A 19958-nucleotide genomic window follows, 5' to 3' on the forward strand; every position below is an offset into this window, starting at 1 on the left:
AAGTTGATTCACGCCTGCCTCCAGCCCATCCTCTCTCTCTCCTTTCTTGGTGAAGGATTTGGGGCTTCCCTCCATCAAAGGCAAACCTCTCAGCCAGCTCACAGTGGAAGAGGCTAAGGAGCCATGACAACTATATATGATATAGGATCCTAGATTGCAACCTGGACAGAGAAAGAACATGGTTATCCAATATAATAAAGAGCTAATATGCAAATAGTTGTCACGCCCTCATGCCTCAGACACTCAACACTGGGAAGAGAGGAATGGGGACCAGCCAGACACAAATGAGCTTGTGAGAGAGGAATGGAGACCAGCCTGGGAGAGGGACAAGCCGCATGCCCCACAGTCCTGGGTGCCAGCAGTTGCAGTTGGCCTGGGTGAAACTCGCCCAGGTCCTGGGTGCCTGGGATTGGCTAGTAGGGGTGTCGAACTCAATCAGAGAAGAGGCCAAAATCTAAAATCCAGCCTAAATCGCGGGCCGAATGGTTTACTGAACAGTCATAAACTGTCATTGTGATGGAAACGCAGCGGAGTGCAGTGATGACAGCGTGGTGCGGGCCACATTGCAAGGCCTGGTGGGACGGATTTGGCCTGCGGGCCTTGTGTTTGACACATGTGGGCTAGAGGGAGGGAATCCTGGGTCCCAGGTGCAGGGTGAGGCAGAGGCAGTTGGGGTGATTAGGCCAGCAGGGGAGAAATTAGGGGTGATCAGGCAGGCAGAGGTGATTAGGCTTAATCAGGCAGGCAGGCAGAAGGGTTAGGAGTGTTCAGGCAGGCAGATAGGTGAGTGGTTAGGGGCCAATGGTCCCAGATTGCAAGAGGCGGTCAGACATCACCTGAGGAGTCCCGAACTGGAGAGAGTACAGGCCAGGCTGAGGAACACCCCCCATGCACTAATTTCATGCACTGGGCCTCTAGTCTCTTATATAAAAGGCTCATGCCATAATGACCAAACAAGCAGCAGCTCTCTCGATGGACAGGGTGGGGTTTGAGCTACTAGTGGTGGAGAGCTGTGAGTGGTGGAGGGTGGGCAGCGAGCTTTGAGTGGCGATGAGCGGGGCGGCCAGCTGAGGCAAGTGGAAGCGAGCTACTAGTGCATGATTTTGTGCGGGCTGAGCCTCTAGTGTTCCAGTAATGCTTTTTGGGCATTGAAATGTAAACATCACATGTCACAGTATACTCTTCTTCTTTTAATTCTTTTTGGACCATTTAGACATATAAAAATCACTTTTTTATGGAAAAGTGGTGAAATCTACAGAGTCTGAAGTTTATTTAATAGTATTGCACCAATGTTAATTCCTGTTTGGTTACTGAACTATGGTATGTAACATGTTAATATTAGAGTAAGCGCTGTGGAGGTTGTGTAAAATTCTGTACTGCTTTTGAAACTCTTCTGAAATTTCAGAATTATTTGAAAGTAAAAAGTAAATTACAAAACATTCCCTGGGTCTCTGCAGCTGGGGCCTTCCTTTTTCTATTTCCCTTCAGAGGCAAACTCCTTGAAAACTTTGTCCACACACACTGTTTCCATTTCACTTCCCATTTGCTCTACCAAAACTGCCTTGGGTATCGTCACCAGTGGCACCCAAGATGGCAAATTCATAGATTTTTTCCAGACCTCATCTTATGTGACCTCTCAGGGCATGTGACATAGCTGACCCCTCCCTCCTTCTTGAAAAATGTTGGCTTCCAAGATACAAAACTCCTCCGACATCTCTGGTTTCACCTTCTCATTCCAACATCTCAATTTTGAAATTTCTAAGACTTGAGTCTTAGGTTCCTCTTCCCTCCTTCTGCTCATTCTCGCCTTAATTAATCTTCTTCATACCTCTGGCTTCAAGTATCATCCATATGCCAGTGATTCTTTTTTTTTTTTTTTAATATCTTATTGATTTTCCACAGAGAGGAAGGAAGAGGGATAGAGAGCTAGAAATGTCGATGAGAGAGAAACATTGACCAGCTACCTCCTGCACACCCCCTGCCGGGGATGTGCCTGCAACCAATGTACATGCCCTTGACCGGAATCGAACCTGGGACCTTTCGGTCCGCAGACCGACGCACTATCCACTGAGCCAAACAGTTATATTTCTGTGCTAGACCCCTCTGTAGTTCTCAAGACTCCATGCTAGACTTTCTTGCAGTTCTCAAGTACTGAGGCAGGCAAAGAGCCTATTATATTTTAGGGATTGCAAGAATGGCAATAGGGTCATAACACAGACAGCAAACAGTGAGGTGTGGGAGGCAGGCAAATACCCAGTCCCAAAGTGTGTGATCGGACTTATATTTAACATCATATAGCTATTTAATATTGGCATTGGATATTTTGAATTTAAACTTTTGATATTCTCTGGTCTATGCTTTTACTTAAATTTACCCCTATCCTCTTCCATCTACCCAATTCTTCATGCTAAAAACTTGGTGCAATTCAGATGCCCCCTTTTCCCTTACCCACCAAATCCAATAACTCATGAAGTCCCAAATAAAGGGTATTTTAACAATATAAAACAATATATACTAGTGCACACTTTGAACAATTATTAATTCCAATGTTTCTTTCTTTTCAGATTTAACGCACTGGAGTTAATAATTATTTCAAGTGTATATACATTTTTGGGGGAGTATCTTGTGTATATCTAGAAACATTATTTTCCTTCTCATATCGACTACACCCATTATCATCTGTTTCCCAGACTACAGTGATAATCTCCCTTCTGGTCTCCCTATATTCCCTCTTGCTCCCTCCAGCTCGCTAACCACTAACCACAGTGACCTTCTGAAAATACTATCCCAATTATATCATCCCACTGTTTAAATTCCTTCCATTGCTTTTAACTCCACACAGGAAAAACTCCAAAAATATAAGTCCTACCACACACTTTGGGTCTGGGTACTTGCCTGCCTCTCACACCTCAACGCCTGCTTTCTGCCTCACACACCTCAACACCCTATTGTCATTCTCTCAATCCCTAAAATACAATAGGATCGTTGCCTGTCTCAGTATTTTGCATCTGCATCGACCCAGAATTTTCTCTCATCAAAAATTCACTTGTGAAATCACCAGGATAGCTCAATTATACTTTAGTAGCAAACAACATGGCAGTGGCTTATGTCCAATAATATTTACTTATTGCTCACATGACAGTAGGTCTGATGTAGGTCATGGTGGCTCTTCTTCAAATGGAGACCCAGAGGTTCAGGATTCTTCTAAATTGTGTCACCCCCTCACTCAATATATGGTCTTTGCAATGCTGTGGGAAGAGAAGGAAGTGTGGGTTTTCTTTGCCAGGGGTTTTCTTTGCCAGGCCTAGAGATGGCACACATCACATCGGCCCACACCTCATTGGCCACATCATAATCACATGACTCTAGCTTAACTGTAAAGGAAAAAAAAATTATATTTCTCCTGTGTGTCCAGGAAGAGGAAATGAGATTGGTGAGCATCAGGCCAGTCTCTGCCACATCCTGGTTAAAACCTACTCATCTTTAATAATCAGTTGAAATAGTACTTCCTTATAAAGATCTTCAAGTTCCCCTCACTGAAATGAGGACCCTGATAAATTCTATTGTAGCACCCTGTAATTTTCCTTTACAGCATGATCACAATGGAAAGTTTATATTTCCTTATGTAACGACTTAGCATTTCTTTCAATTCCTAGACTCTATGTGTGCAAGGATTGCATGTTTTGCTCCCGCTGTGCCTCTGGTATCTACCACAGTACCTGGTATATAATTGGTGTAAAAATGATTCAGTGAACACATGAACAATTGTACAACCTCATCCCCTAGCTACAGATAGCACGCTACTTGTGGAGGAGAAAGACAAGTAAGTAGCCAGTCATGGTTTCAGTGCAGCGATTTTCAACTGGTGTGCCACAAGAATTTAAAAAACACCCAATACCTGACTATTTAGTGAGGGGCACTGCCCTTTTTCCCTTAGACTGTCAAATTAAAAAATGACACCACCAACAATAGCCATTTGGTTTGAATGAATTAAAAAAATATCTATTTTTTGTCAAATTGGCAAAAAATATATGTTTTGCTGTGCTGCAGAATTTTAGTAATTAGTTCATGTGTGCCATGAGATGAGAAAGGTTGAAAATCGCTGGGATAAATGTTTCAGGTGGATAAGCCCAGGCAGCTGAGGGCAACTGGAAGGGACTGGGAGGCTTCTCTGCTTAATCTTCCCTGGCGATCTAACCCTGGAGTCTGCAAACTATGGCCTGCGGCTAAATCTGGTTTACTGCCTGTTTGTTTTTTAATGGCCCAAGAGCTAAGAATAGTTTTTATATTTTTAAACAGTTGAAAAGAATAAGAATATATTATGACACGTGAAAATTATGTGACATGTAATTGCAATGTCGATAAATCAAGTTTTGTTGGGACACAGATATATCCATTAGTTTACTTAGTGCTGATGACTGCTTTCAATAGCAGCGTTGAGTAGTTGTGAAAGAGACCACATAGTTAGCAAACCTAAAATAATTACTATTTGGTCCTTTACAGAAAAACGTTGCTGACTTCTGATCTAATCCATGCTTAGTTTAAAAGTACACTTCTATGTGAATGATGTCCAAGTATCCCTCTTTAATTCTCTCTCCTTTGTCCATTCTCATGTCCACTGCCAGAAATTAGGTCCCACAAATTCTATCCTTGAAACGGTATTCTCGCCCTGCTATCTTTCTCCTTCTCCCTTTGGTCCATCCTTCTCAATGTTTTAAATGGTTGAAACATTTGAACTAAGTAAAATATTCATCGCTTAGCATGGTAATCAACGTCCTCCACCTTTTCAGCTGTATCCTTTACATCACATTTCACCAGCCTTAGCTATCTTCAGGTTGATGCTCATGTGGAGAGCAGCTACAGTGTTTGGACAGGTTCAAGCTTCGGACTAATGAGAGGGCACAGTCCTCTCATGGCAAAGCTGCGTGCAAGTCCTAGCTTGGAGGGCAAAGCCCTCCCAGCACAATTATACCCAAAGGCTATGGTTGTAAGCTTCGGACCTATGGTCCGAACGTGTGGTCCCACGTGGCTAAGTGATGTGGGCTTGATAGAGTTCAGGTGCATGTAATTGAGTAGATTCAAAAGCCAGGAGAATGTTGTAGGTACCATGCCCTTACTTTGCCTCATGGAATCTGGCTATAAAATAAAGACTTGGCTTGTAGTCTATGGCATTGTCGCTATCTCTCCATCAGAGACGACAGCGTCCCACCCAGACCCAGCTTTTTTTCTCTTGTCTGTCTTTTCTCAATCCTTCACTGCCCCCTCTTAAGCTCCTCACTGAACCTGGCTGAACTGGTTCGGCACATATGGCACCCAACGTTGGGCTGAGTATGCCATGGCCTTGCTGGCTCACCACACGGTCACAATTATCATTTCTATGAAATGTCTGTTTCTGGTATTTCCATTGTTCCCATCCTTTAAATTGGTAATCTCAAATGCCTCCTCACCCTAAAAGCCTTCCCCAGCATTTCTAACTGAGAATAATTATTGCCATCAATTCGATTCTCTGTTTGTATGACTATTTTATTTCAAATTCTGCTTTTTAGCTTCCTGTGTATATACACAGATGATCTGTTTTTCTCATATTCTATTGAAAACTGCTTGGGAAGAGGGGTTATATTTTACTTTATTAACCTCTGCATCCTCTTCGTGCCTACTAAAGTGTCTTGTACAAAATGCAAATGTGTATCCTTTGCAAAAGTCCTCATCTAGAGCTGGGGAAGGCTTTTTTGCTAAGAACTCCCTGCATGTAAGCACACATTCCACTTCACTTGTTTAGGGTTCACTACCTTTAAGGAACGCTGTCTTCCCGCCGATCACACACCCCTGCGGAGTACCAAGGATCCTAGGTTCGTCCTGCAAACACGTGCGTGAGAAGTGATACCCTCAGGGAGCCCCCTCTTCTGTCCACCGTGATTGGCGGACCAAACGTTCCAATGAGCCTTCCCGCCTCTTTCAGCAATAGCCAATCACACACCCCGAGCGCCTCCTGGCTACTAGACACTGTTTACTAACAGATAGAAGCTGCGGGGGGTTGGGGGCGTGACCGTTCTGGGGAGGTCAGAGAAGGGAAAGGAAGATCCTGACTGCGCGTGCGCACCGGGGGAAGTGGGCGGGGCAAGCCCTCGGATCGCACCAATCGGAGCAGCCGCGCTCCTGCATGGGCTGCCTCCCCGCCAAGCAACAACAATTCGAGGAGCCGGGGCGGGGCGCGTGCTGAGGCGTCACCGCGGGTTGTCCAATAGGAGTCGCCTCCCAGAGATGCGCGCGCCTTGGGCCCAATCAACGCCGGCGGCTCGAGTGGCTACGGTACCTTGCTGGCTGTGGGCGGGGCAGCCGGCGGGGCGGGGGGAGGAGGAGGAGGAGGAGGAGGAGGCGGAGGAGCGCGGGGCGGGTTGGTTGCGCGGTACTAGCGGTGCCAGCTGGAGGGGGAGGAGGCGGAGGAGCGAGGAGCTGCGCGGCCAGAGCGGGAAAGAGACTCCGCTCAGCGTCCGAGTTGTGGAGCCGCCGCGCCCGGGCTCCTGGGGCTGCAGCGGGGGCCGTGAGGGGCCCGGGCGTCCGTCGCCTCCCCGCGTCCCCTCGGAGAAGTCTGCGGGATCCGAAAGGGAGAAGATGGAGGAGGAGAGCGGCAGCGGCGCGGGCACCAGCGGGGACGGCGGCGCCGCCGCGGGAGAGCAGCTCCTCACTGTCAAGCACGAGCTGCGGACCGGTGAGCGGCCCCGCCCTCTGCCGGCCGGTCCCGCGCGGGGGCGCGCCCGGAGGGCACGCGGGTGCCAGTGGGGGGGGGTGGGGGGCGCGGGGCCGGGGCGGGGCCTCGCGGGTACAGGGGGGGGGGAGCAGAGGAGACAGGGGGGTAGGGGGTCCCGGGAGGTAGGGGCGCGCCCAGGGGGGGGAGGTCCGAAAGTTTTCCGAGCGGAGCTGGGGAAGGATGGCTGGCGCTGGACGTCAGGGCCCGCGGGGCAGCTGATCGCTGCCTGTTGGCACTGGTCTGCGGGGATGTCTCGGGGCCCCTTTTCCCCCTCCCCGCACAGGTGACACCGCTGTCACGGCATCCTGTTTGGGGTAAAAGGTGCGCCTTCCTCGGGGTGCGGTGAACACTGCTTTGTTTTGGAGGGTGACTTCTCCACCCCGCTGCTTTGCAGGAGGTGGTCCCGGCGCGGGTGTGTGGCATCAGCCCCTGGACCAGATAAAAGGGTGGCTTTTCACGGGTGCAGTCCCTTAGTGAGAGGAAGAGGGATCGCGGGCTCAGGGGACGGCATGCTTTTATTTGCAATGATCGTGAAAAACCTATCCTTGGCCTTGGGTTTCTTTCAAAGGTCTCTTGCGATGAAGGCTCTCAAACCGAGGCACTAGCCGGCTGAAGCGCTTTATGTTCTAAGATTTGAGATCGCTGGAGTTGTCCCAAGCTTGACACTTGAATTACTGTACTTGATTCCTTGTGTGGGTCTCGGTTGTTCACCTTAGGAAATAGTTATCTGGACGAAATCAGCAAGTTGAGATTTATATTTGTGGAGCCCAGTCTCGTAATTAGAGATCCGCCCCCCCCCCCACCCCAATTTCTGAACAGATACTACTTGAAGAAGTTGTTCATTATTACTGTTCAATGTTCTCGTGGACGTTTATAAAGGTTTTTGATTCAGCTTCGTGGGCCTATCAGGGTATTCTTTCATTGTGTAGACACTGGTTGTATAGTATAGGTTTCACCTTGTTGCTGCTTGGAACAGATTTTAAAGTTAGATCCGTCCCAGTTCTTTTAGTTTTCGTTATTTCTAATTTGATTGCCTGTCAGCCTTCCACCGTGCGCCAGTGTGGCGACTTAATTTAAGAGGATGTCAAATGGGTGCTTGCTTATCACATACATTTTTGTGAGTTTATGTATCTTGAGCCAGTTACTCTATAATCTGAGTTCCTAACCTCACCTGTGTAGGTTTGTCTGGTTTGATTTAACTCTCTCAATTTAATAGACAACTGATGTTTTCAAATGTCTATGAAAATATTCATTCAGTAGGCTTATTCAATATTAATATCTGATTTGTGCCAGGCTCAGTGTTATGTGCTTTCTAGTGTGAAGATTTTCAATTTCTCTTTCGTACCTTACATAATGATTTGCTGATTTTTATGTGTAGGATTGTTCTGTACAGCAAAAGCTACTTGAATTCATAATGCTCCTCAGCCATTGACCGTGGTACAACAAGCAGCTTTTTGCTTAAATGACCAAAGAGCAACCTACTTATTAGTCGTCAACCAACTGCTCAGTTTCTGGGTTTTGCAAACAATGCCAGTTTTGTCGAAAACAATGAGTACTGCTTTATTTCCCTTTCTCTACTGTGTGAATCACCAGCTTTAAGTTTGCATTTCAGAAATTTTTCTGATGGATGGTGAGATTGTGCTGAATTCATTAGTGCTGTTAACTGTCAAAGGAAATGAACAGTTCGTTTTGATTCCTTGCCGAACATTGGAAGGACTGACCGGATATAGTGGTCAAAAACACTGCTAAAATAGGACTTGAAAAATTCACGCATCTTCAGCCAACTGTGCCCCTGTTGGCCCATGGTGCCACATAGGCGACAGAGTAATCTGATCTGACAGTGGTCCCTTGCTTCTCAAAATGTGGACAAGGATTTAGCCATATCAAGTCAGCAGTTGGTGATTGCCCATTTGTGCCCAAAAGCTGTATTGTGTGCCACAGGATGAGTGAAAAGGCATTAAAATCACATGCAAGACATGGAAATGGTTTCAGTTTTGTAGCCTAAAGTCGTGTAGTATACCTGGACATGGGATTGGAAGACTTCACTCTAAATCTCAGCTCTGCTGCTGACTCGCTGTGTAGCCTTCGACAAGTCTCTTCACTCTTTCAGACTCACTTCTCTCATCTACAAAACGTGAAACGTGAATAAGACCCCATTGGAAAAGTGCTACATGGGTTACTTGGCACTGAGGAGATGTTGGTTGAATGAAAACCTGAAAATCATTCCATAACAGTATCTTTTCTTTAAGTGTGAATTAATTCAGTGTAACTTGGAAAACAGACTACTCATTGGGTGCACAGGCTGTGTCACAGTGCCAGGCTATCATCTTTTTCTGTGCATGTCTTCTGGAGTAGCGTGTGAACTCCACATCATCCCTGCTGCTCTTCAGCAGCCTGCACATATCTCTTTAATAACATCTAACACACACGCTGTACAATCAATTTACTTGTCTGTGCGATCCTGTAAGGTCCTTGAGACCTTGTTCTTTGAACATATCCCATGTCAATTTTCAGCCCCTGGTATGTGGTAAGTATTCATGTGTTGAATGAATTCATTGAATGGATGAAAAACCAGGACAAGTCTAAGTATTTCCAGTGCCTTGGATATATTAGGTGGTTGATAAATTGATGACAGTGACTATAAAAGCTGAAGAGTGAAGAGTAAAGAATTGATTAGACCTGTTAAACCTGCGTTTCTTGAGCACTTTGTTTTCTAGTCTAGATGGTACTGATGATCCCAAAAATGACTAAGAAAATGTTTTGCTCTCTGATTTTAGGGGTGGAAACCATGTAAACCAGTAATTAGGATACATTATCATCTGTAATAATAAGAGCATATTATGCTAATTAAACCGGGCAGCCTGGATGTCATTCTGAACCTCCTTCCAGATGAAGCCGAGGCAACAGGTGGAAGCCACGATGTTTTTTAAGTTAAATAGCTTTTTTTGAGGTGTCTATATATAAGTCTAAGCGACCGAACAACTGAATGAGGGTCAGTATGACACACGCTGACCGCCAGGAGGAAGATGCTCAATGCAGGAGCTGCCCCTTGGTGGTCAGTGTGCTCCCACAGCCAACCTCCTGTGGCCCTGATAAGGCCCATCCCGGTCAGGCCAAGGGACCCCACCTGTGCACAAATTCATGCACTGGGCCTCTAGGTTACATAATATAAAAATCTACTTATTTTAAGTGTACAATCTAGTGAATTTTAGTATATTTATAGTTATACAGCCATCACCACAATCTGATTTTAGACCGTTTCCATCACTTTAAAAAAGGAACGTCTTACCTATTTATATCAGTCATTCTACATTCCTACCACCCATCCCCAGCCCTAGGCAACCAGTAATTCTACTTTCTCTATGTATTTACCTAGGGATAATATAATGGAATGGAATTTTACAATATGTGGTCTTTACAACTGGCTTCTTTTACAGAACACAGTGTTTTCAAGATTCCTCCATGTTGTAGCATGTATCAGCACTACCCTTTTTTAAATTGACAGGTGGTATTCAATTGTATGGCTATACCATATTTTGTGTATCCATTCAAGAGTTGATTGACATTTAGGTTATTTTCACCTTTGGCTTTTGTGAATAATGCTGCTCTGTACATTTGTGTACAAGTTTTTTTGTGGACCTGTGTTTTCATTGCTCTTAGGTAGATACTAAGAGTAAAATTACTGCATTACATGGTAAGTCTGTGTTTATAAGTTTTCCAAGGTAGCTGAACTAGTTTACAGTCCCATAAATAATGTATAGTGGCTCAAATTTTTCCATATCCTTGTCAACACTTGTTATTGTCTGTCTTTTTCCTTATAGCCATCATAGTGAGTGTGAAGTGGTATTGATAGTTTGACGTGTTTTTCCATCATGACTAATGATATCGAGCATCATTTCATGTGCTTATCGGTATTTGCATATCTTTGGGGAATGGTCTATTACAATCCTTAGCCTATTTTTCAACTGGTTCATTTGTCTTTTAATTATTGAGATGTGAGAGTTCTTTAAATATTCTACATACAAGTCTCTTGTCAGATATACAAGCTGGGGCCAAAAGTAGGTTTGCAGCTGGGAGTACATGAAACACAGAGTTTATTCTTTTTTTTTTTTACACAGAGGAAGAGAGAGGGATAGAGTGTTAGAAACACCAATGAGAGAGAATCATTGACTAGCTGCCTCCTGCATAGCCCCTACTGGGGATGTGCCCACAATCAAGGTACATGCCCTTGACCGGAATCGAACCCAGGACCTTTCAGTCCGCAGGCCGATGCTCTATCCATTGAGCCAAACCAGTTTCGGCCAGAGTTTATTCTTGTATTATTATTTATCCTCTCTAATAAAGAGGGAATATGCAAATAGACTCTCACACCTTCACAAATATGGTGGCGCCCATAGCCAGAAGATGGCAACACCCAGTCCCCTCAGCCCCACTGGAATCTGCAAGTCCTGCATGGGGTGTGGCTGGACCCGCCCTCAATCCCCCAGCCATCCAGTTCTGGCCCAAGGCACAGGCAAGCCTTGGATGGCAACTGCCCAGCCGCCTAGGGTCAGCCCGAGGTGCAGTAGATATTGTGTTGTTGGCCTACAGACTGAAGGGTCCTGGGTAGGCGGTTGCTCAGTCGATGCCCAAGGCAAGCCTCAGAGCCACCTGAGGCTCAGGTAACCAGGGCCAGCCGAGACTTGTGCTGCCGGCAGTGGCAGCAGCACAGGTGTGATTGGGGGAGTTGCCTTCACCTCTGAGGGCATGCCGGGTTGAGGGATCCTCCCACTCCCCCCTTCCAGTGCATGAGTTCTTATGCACTGGGCCGCTAGTTATTGTATAATTTTCCATACGAAACAACTGTAAGCCTATTTTTGCCCCACCCTGTATGTTTTTTTTTTTTAATATTTGGATTACTATGGAAATGTTGATATAGACAAAAGTCAGGAGGAGTGGGGATTTACTTTAAAAGATAATTTTCTTTTACCAAAGATTCACAATTGAATCCCATTGAAAGTAAGTTACCTGGTGCTTTTTTAATATGACTCTATTTATAGCAATTTAATTTATAATTAGCTCCTTAGGAACATAACGATTTACGTTAAGACACTTTGAGCCCTACCTGGTTTGCCTCAGTGGATAGAGTGTCAGCCTTTAGACCAAAGGGTCCTAGGTTTGATTGTGGTCAAGGGTATGTACCTTGGTTGCAGGCTTCTCCTTGGCCCAGGCCCTGGTCAGGGCTCATGCAGAAGGCAACCAATTGGTGTGTTTCTCTCATATAGGTGTTTCTCTATGTCTTTCCCTCTCTCTTCCTTTTCCTAAAAATCAAAGGAAAAATATCCTCGGGTGAGGATTAACAACAACAACAAAACCAAAACAACAACAAAATAAAAGACACTTTGAAAGATTTTAGTGACAATCTTAGTTATCTGTGAGAACACAACTCTCTTTGTTATACAAGCGAAAATACTGTATATGTATCTGTGTCTTCCTGTGAATATTCTTATAGTACTTTTCCATTTATTCTCACACTTTCCTTGCATGAGAAGAGTAGGCAGAATGAGTGCTCTATCTTTAGTTTTATAGGGTACACTAAGAAGGTTAAAAATATAAATAGGTTAATGATAGTATCCTAGCTTAATTCCCTAGAGTCTAGACCTTAAAGAAAAATCTCCTAACTTTCTGCCACTAGTTTTAGAGATTAAGAAAATGATCTACTTGGGCAAAGGAGGTACTATCTCAGCTCTTAAGTAAGAGAGGGTCAAATATATTTTGTATTTGTAGTCCATAACGGGAAAAACCTTCTCAGGTGGTGTCTTCTGTTGTAGCAGACACTCTATTAACCTCTATTGCAATGCAAGGAAGAATCTGAAACCACAGATTCCTGGAGACATGAGATAAAAAAAAGATGATGCTTGGTGAAAATGTCTCTAGGGAACATCTAACATATTATCATGTGTTGATTGAAGCCTACAATTAAATACACTAGTGAGAGATGTCAATCCTAAAATGCAGCGGGAGGGAGGGGTTTTCATAGTTATCTCCATAATGATTTATAGATCTCTTTATGCCAGTGATTTTCAGCCTTTCTCATCTCATGGCACACTAAAATTTTTTTTTTTTTTTTGCCAGTCTGACAAGAAAAAAGGGGGGGAGGGGGGTGTAATTTTGATTCATTCACACGAGACGACTATTATTGTATTGTTGTCATTTTTTAGATTTGACAATCTAAGGGAAAAGAGGTCAATGCCCCTGACTAAATAGTCAATTATTGCATGTTTTATAAATTCTTGCAGCACCCTGCTTGAAAATCGTTGCCCTGTGCACCTCAAAGGTATGAGCCTTCCTACTTTTCTTCTTGTTTGCCGGGGAAAATGAATGGGGTCTAAAATGGAATTTTGCCCTCATTGTGTTTGTCTTTAGCGATACCTGTTTGGCCTCAGATATGGCTGTTTGCATGAAAATCATATAAGTTCTTGGACTTTATATATTTCTAAAGTGGTACGTGAGGTGGCTGTCGCACTTAAAAAAAAAAAATTGAGGTGACATCCTCCCCTGTGACTGCAGGGAAAATAAAGAGGCAAAGTACCTGATTTTTAGTACAGAACTTGTATTGCGGTTATTTTATTTCACACGAGTTTTTGTGTAGGTGTGCTTCTTTTTATATAATCAGTGTGTTCATGGCAAAAAGTTGTATAAACCAGCGGTCGCCAACCTTTCGGATCTCGTGGACCACCCGTGGTCCGTGGACCACCGGTTGGCAACTGTTGCTCCAAAGGTTTCCTTATAAACAATATTTTTGTAGTATATTAAGTTATTTGGAATGCAGAAGGTGACTATTATTAACTATTTATTAAAAATACTTTGGGTTAAATTCTCCATTTGTGGCTTTACACTTTTTTTATTGTTGTTAATTCTCACTTTGAGGATATTTTTTCCATTGCTTTTCAGAGAGTGGAGGGATGGAGAGAGGGAGGGAAAGAGAGAGAGAGAGAGAGAGAGAGAGAGAGAGAGAGAGAGAGAGAGAGAGAGAGAGAAACATTATTGTGAGAGATATATTGATTGGTTGCCTCCCAGCTAAGGTACATGCCCTTGACCAGTAAATGAACTCGCAAACCTTCAGGGCATTGGCTGATGTTCTAACCATTTAGCAACACCTGCCAGGGCGTGTGGCTTACTTTTACTATGTAGATTTGGCCTTATAGTGCTATTTTCTGACCGCATCCTTACAATTTAGGTAGCTTCAAACAGGTAAATGATAAAGTCTTGTATCTGAATAAAGACGACACCACCACCATCAGCATTATCTAGGTCCAGACCCTGAAACCTGTGAATGTTTCCTTACATCGCAGGGGGACCTTGCAGGTGTGATTCAACTAAGGGTTTTAAGATGAGAAAGAGAATCCTGAAATATCTAAGTGGGTTGAATGTAAACTCAGGGTGCTTATAAGAGGAAGCCAGGAGAGTCAGAGTCAGAGAAGGTGATGTGAAGATGGAAGGTGCAGGAGAGAGAGAGTTGTGATTGAAAACAGAGATTGTTGGAGTTTGCTATTGCTGGAGGGGCTGTGAGCCAAGAAGCAGGAGAGCCTCTAGAAGCTGAGGAGCAGGTATCCCAGGGTGTCTAAAAGGAACATAGCTCTCCTGTCCCCTTGATTTTAGCTCCATATAACCCAGTTTCAGACTTCTGATCTCCAGAACCATAAGGAAACAAATTTATTTATTTATTTTTATTGATTTCAGGGAGATAGAGATGAAAACATCAATGATGAAAGAGAATCATTTGATCAGCTGCTGGGGATCAAGCCCATTACCCAGACATGTCCTTACCGGGAATCCTGGTTCATAGGTCAATGCTCTACCACTGAGCCACACTGGCTGGGCGTAAGAAAACAAATTTAAACCATGATGCTTATGTTAATTATTTTGCAGCAGCAATAGGCAACTAATACGTGTTGATTAAGATTGGATAAGCCAAGAGGTAATTTTACCCCAGGCCCTGGTAACTGAATATGATAGCAATGTAAAGCATTTAGGTATTTATACCACTATTTTAGTAGAAAATGATGACAAGTGTTGTGCTTAGTAGAAGTACAATGCTGTTCTCTCTAAAGGAATCCAAGATGACATTCCTTTCTGGTCTTGGAACAAGCCTGAGCTGCTTTGACCAGCTGTTCTGTTTTGCATAGGAATCCTCTGAAGTGGGTCTCTGAGCAGAACCCTTTTATCAAGTTGGTGGCTAGAAAGCTTCAAATCTCAGTCCTACACCACATAAAGTTGTGGCCTGGCATGCATCCTGAGCCTCTTCCGGGTACCATTTTATGTGCCAATACTTTCTTTTTATTTCTCTTTCTTCTTTTGTTATGCTTTAGTTAATCTAAGCAATTGGCTTTAAATCTCTTCTGGACCAAGGTACGGGTTGGGTAACTATATAATTAAATAAATACACATATACATACCTGTGTACATGCCGTGGAGAATATGGGAAGGTACTTGACCTTCTCTCCAGTGTTCTGCTTCTTAAATAAAATCTCTGTCATATGGTGTTTGCACTATTTTTATATTTCTCCAAACATGGAAAAAAGTGAGGTCTCTAATTAATTAATAGCACGTTGGGTTTAAAAAAAAACCAAACACATAATGAAACATCAGTAAAATAGAGGCATGCTTTTAAAGAAGAATTCTAGTGTCACAGAGCTGGGGCATGCCCACAGGGCTGTCCTGCACCTGCAGCTTTCTACGTTAGTGGACTATCCCGTCATTAACTGGAAAAGTTAGTCGAGTGAAGCGCTCTGTCCTCTAGCCACATCAGTTATCTGGAGTGGAACTTATATCCATTTTTCTAAGAGGAAAAGCTGATTAAAATGTGTAATAAAGGTAATGTTTCCCTTCGTATCTAAATATGATGCTGCTTTAGGAGGACATGAACACCGAAAATTAAAGGTAGATTTCCAATAGTCCTTTCCCGTGAACTGGCACCTGCTTTTCCTTTAGGTATAAAAGGCATTTGTTTGTCAGGAAACACCACAGTTGGGGTCATGCACATAGCAATTCATACTTTCAACCTAATTTTGCCATGTATAAGTTGGGCAAACAGCCACAGGTTTTTTTCATCCATTAAAGATTTGTTGAATTCAGGCATTGTACCAAATGTTGGGTTTTAGCAGGGAGCAAATTAGGCATGTCTCTGCCCTCATTTAATACTTAACAGAAAGACTTTACAGACATAATCATGGAATTCACTATGGCAATTGTGATAAACTCTATGAAGAAGGTACAGGATTCTGTGAGTTTCTAACAGGGTGACCTGGCATTCTAAAGCAGTGACGTTCAAGTAATGTCCTTGTTATTATGGGGTGCTGAGTGGGGGAATAAAGCATTTCTGCCAAAGGAAGCAGCACAGATGGTCCTGAAGGGAAAATGGCGAGGCTCATCGGGGTTACAGAGGAAAGGCCTCTTGTCCAAGAAAGGTGTCAGGTCCAAGCGTGAGAATCACAGGGAATGGGACTGGGAAGGTAGCCAGGGTTCATGCAGGGTTTTGTAGATTATGATGAGGTGTTCGGGCATTGCCCTGAGTGCCCAGTGCTAAGCCATTGAAGGAGTTTTTAGAGAAGTACTTTGCTTTGTAAAAAATGACTGCCATTGATGTGAAAAGAAAAGGAGGAAAGATTAAGGGAGACTAGATGATAGGAGGCTATTTTAGAAGTTTAGAGGGGATATGCAGGTTTGGGTTAGGTAACAATCAGAAATTAAGGATTGTGGCCTGGCTGGTATGGATCAGTGGTTGAGCATCATCCCTTGAATCAGGAGGTTATGGTTTGATTCCCAGTCAGGACACGTGATTAAAGAGAGAGACTTAGTCAGAGATGAATGGGGGACTTAGGGGTATAAGTGTTATTTATTGTTGTTTTAAGTCAAATGATCCTAGAACATGCTTAAATACCACTAGTTTGGATCCATTAGAGAGAGATTGAAACTACACAGATAGGAGGGGATAGCTCACAGCATCAAGGTCCCTGGGAAGGGGATCCTGGGAACAGGGTGATGGTGGTGGTGGTAGTGGTGGTGGTGGTGGTGGTGGTGGTGGTGGTGAGATTGGCCTTAAATAAGAGAAGGCCCTATTGTAACAGGAGGGAGGAGGGAGAAGGTACAAGTGCATTTGTAGATTTGATGGCAGGAATATAGGGGAGTTTTGAGTTTACGGATTTTTTTTTATTCTCTATGAATTGTGAAGAAAAGGCAATTCTTCATTCCAGAAAAAAAAAAAAGTACTTTCATTATTTTAAAAATTGTTATTCTGGCCTTTTAAAATTATATAAAATTTTAAAATTATATAAAATTTTAAAAGCTATAGTTAAAACACACAAGTTGACACAAAATTTACATGCTACCAAGTGAAACTTTATAGAACAAGTTAGATAAAGGTTTCCAGGCACAGCCTTTGAAGTGCCCTGTGCTTTCTATAGAGGTCAGTTCCTGAACATGTTCTCTAGATCATGCCAGAAATCTTAGTAAGCATCATGTTCTTTTTCTTCTTTTCAAAGTATTTTATATTTAGTTCAGTTCTAAGTTAAATTTATTTGGTACACATATTGGGGGTGAGGTGGGAGAAGGCTGTTTGTTACCCCTTTATAAGTCTTTGTTTTCTTATTGACTCAGTTTTCATATTGGCTCAATCATGTATTCCCAAAATCAGTTGGGTTCAGTAAACATTGCTGTTTCATACACCAAAAAAGTACTGTGAGTCTTAAGGGCAGGTGAGTAGGCCATAGGAGAAAAGTGGGCCGTGTTATTTTAAAGTGCACGGATATTAAATTTAACTTGTTCTGCCGCAGCCGCATGCTGTCCAGAGACATGGTTTGAGGCACAACCACAAATCTAAACAGCTTCAGAATAGCTTGCCACCTGGCAGTTAAAAGGAACTTAATGTGCTAGCTATTTAGCTTATTTTCAAGTTTATTTCCTAGAATTGAGCTAATTGGAGCCTGCAGACAGGGGTTAAAGATTTTAGATTTCAGAGTTATGTATGTGCTGACCAAACTATGCAGGATAACCCCTAAATTAGAGCTTATCTGGTAAATTGTTTTGTATATGTATTTTCCCCTGACAAAAAAGAAAAAACCCAAACTAGCACAGGAAAGGCTGTTTTTCTCACTGCATGCAATTGTCACCTTTTGACTAAAACTAAATTAGTTCAAGAAGCTTATGTTGTTGTAATGTTGAGTAAGAAAAGGCAAAGGTTTTAAAATCCTTGCTAGAGGATATGTCTTTATTGATTTGAAAGAGAGAGAAAGGGGGTGAGGAGGAAAGGGGGGTGGGGGTGAGGGTGGGGGTGGAGAAGAACATCAATGAAAAGAGAGAAACATCAATTGGTTGCCTCCTGGATGCATTTCAACTGGGGATTGAACCCACAACCTAGGTACTATGTGCCCTCACTGGAAATCATTTGGTGCAATGGGCAATGCTCAACTGACTGAATTACTGGCCAGAGTGAGAAGACAAGGTTTTATAAGAAAAATCATTTTTCAGCTTTATTAGATTGGTCTAACAGATTAGATGCTAAACACATATTTCCTAGGTAGTATATTAAAAACAGATCCAAAAATATTAAATAAAGATGATTGAGTCAGATTGTGCTCTTACATCTCTTTTTGAAATCCTCCACTTACTTTTCCTCCCCGTCCTCTGATCCTCAAACTATTCTTCCCACAAACACAATCTAGTTTTTGCTGTTACCCCCTTTTCACCAGTTTTTGAAAGAGCAGTTTATACTAGCTGTTTCTACTTCATCTCCCTCTTTCACTGCCCTTCATCCCTCTGCTGTGGCTTACATGTTGGTAATCCACTGTCTTCCTTCTTTTCTTAAAATTGGGAAATCAGATATTATCAAGGCTTGACTACCATCCAAATCTCTGTTTTTGCTTAGATCTCTTGAGTTTTTATTAGTTACGTTAAACTGTCTACTGAATGTAAAACATTTGGATAGCTCACAGGTACCTTACCCTCTCAAGTTGAATAATGTCTTTTCCTCCAGCTTTCTGTATTTTATTCAGTGTCTTGCCATTCTCCATCCTGCCAAGGACCCTTCCTCTACCTTACTTTCTCCTTGCCTACTAATTTGCTCTTCCAGTTGTGTATCTAACTCTGAAATATCTCCTTTATCTGTGTCTTGTTCACCATCACCACTACATAGTCTTAGTTCAGTGTCTAATCTAATGACTATAGCTATCATTTATTGAGCTTTATGTGTTAGGTACTCTGCCAAGCATTTTGCATGCCTCATTTAATTTTTTTTTTTTTTTAACAATGTAAAGAACATCTGTATATATAAAAGCCTAAGCAACTGTCTGACCGGTAGCTATGACACATACTGACCATCAGGGGGCAGATTCTCAACTCAGGAATGGAAAACACAGGCATGAAAACATGTAACAGACTGATGAATCTCAGAGGAAAGGAGGAAGGCGGGGGGGGGGGGGGGGGAGATTAACCAAAGATTTTTATAGGTATACTAGAGGCCCAGTGCATGGATTTGTGCACCGGTGGGGTCCCTTGGCCTGGCCTGCACCCTCTTGCAATCTGGTACCCCTCAGGGGATGTTGGAGAGCTGGTTTCAGCCTGAACCCTGCAGGATAGTATGCTGAGGTTATGTAAGAAAATTTTTAGGAAATACATACTGAAATATTAAGGGGGTATAGATGCATGATGTGCACAAAGTACTCTGAAGTAGATCAGAAAAAGAAAGTATTATGAATTCGAGTGTGTGTGTGTGTGTGTGTGAGTGTATGAGTAGGAGAAAACAAATGTGGCAGAATGTTAAAAATTGATTACGAATATAGGAGTTGTCTGCTATTTTTGCAACTTTGAATTTTGAAATCATCTATATTATAAAAGCTTAAGCAACCATTACGACCAAACGACCCGTCAACCTGTCGCTATGATGCCTACTGACCACCAAGGGGCAGAAGCTTAGAGCAGGAGCTTCCCCCTGGTGGTCAGTGCGCTCCCACAGCCAACCTCCCGCAGCCAGGGGGCTGGCAAACCTCCAGTAGGCCTCCATTGCCAGCCAGGCCAAGGGACCCCACCTGCGCATGAATTTGTGCACCGGTCCTCTAGTTGTAAAATAAAACAAAAAATGTAAACGGCCAGGGAACACTATAATTATGTTTAGAAGCACAAAAGATGCTGAAACTTTTTACATGGCAACATAATTGTACTGATACCCTTGCCA

General features: G+C 43.2%; 2 protein-coding genes across 4 annotated transcripts in view; one reads left to right on the forward strand and one right to left on the reverse strand.

The window, feature by feature from the left end:
• Positions 1-3248, reverse strand: part of DGLUCY (D-glutamate cyclase) — a 97756-nt gene extending 94508 nt beyond the window's left edge. Inside the window, exon 1 of the mRNA XM_045572344.1 lies at positions 3136-3248. The gene's annotated coding sequence lies outside the window, so the exon portion shown is untranslated. The remainder of the gene's footprint in view (positions 1-3135) is intronic.
• Positions 3249-6382: 3134 nt separating this feature from the next.
• RPS6KA5 (ribosomal protein S6 kinase A5) overlaps positions 6383-19958 on the forward strand; it is a 116343-nt gene continuing 102767 nt past the window's right edge. For all 3 annotated transcript variants that reach the window (XM_036427835.2, XM_036427912.2, XM_045572574.1), the window contains exon 1: positions 6383-6709. In XM_036427835.2, the coding sequence (XP_036283728.1) occupies positions 6613-6709 (97 nt within the window). In that variant the 5' untranslated portion in view covers positions 6383-6612. The remainder of the gene's footprint in view (positions 6710-19958) is intronic.

Source organism: Pipistrellus kuhlii, unplaced genomic scaffold, assembly GCF_014108245.1.
Source record: "Pipistrellus kuhlii isolate mPipKuh1 unplaced genomic scaffold, mPipKuh1.p scaffold_m20_p_1, whole genome shotgun sequence".
Lineage (NCBI taxonomy): Eukaryota > Metazoa > Chordata > Mammalia > Chiroptera > Vespertilionidae > Pipistrellus > Pipistrellus kuhlii.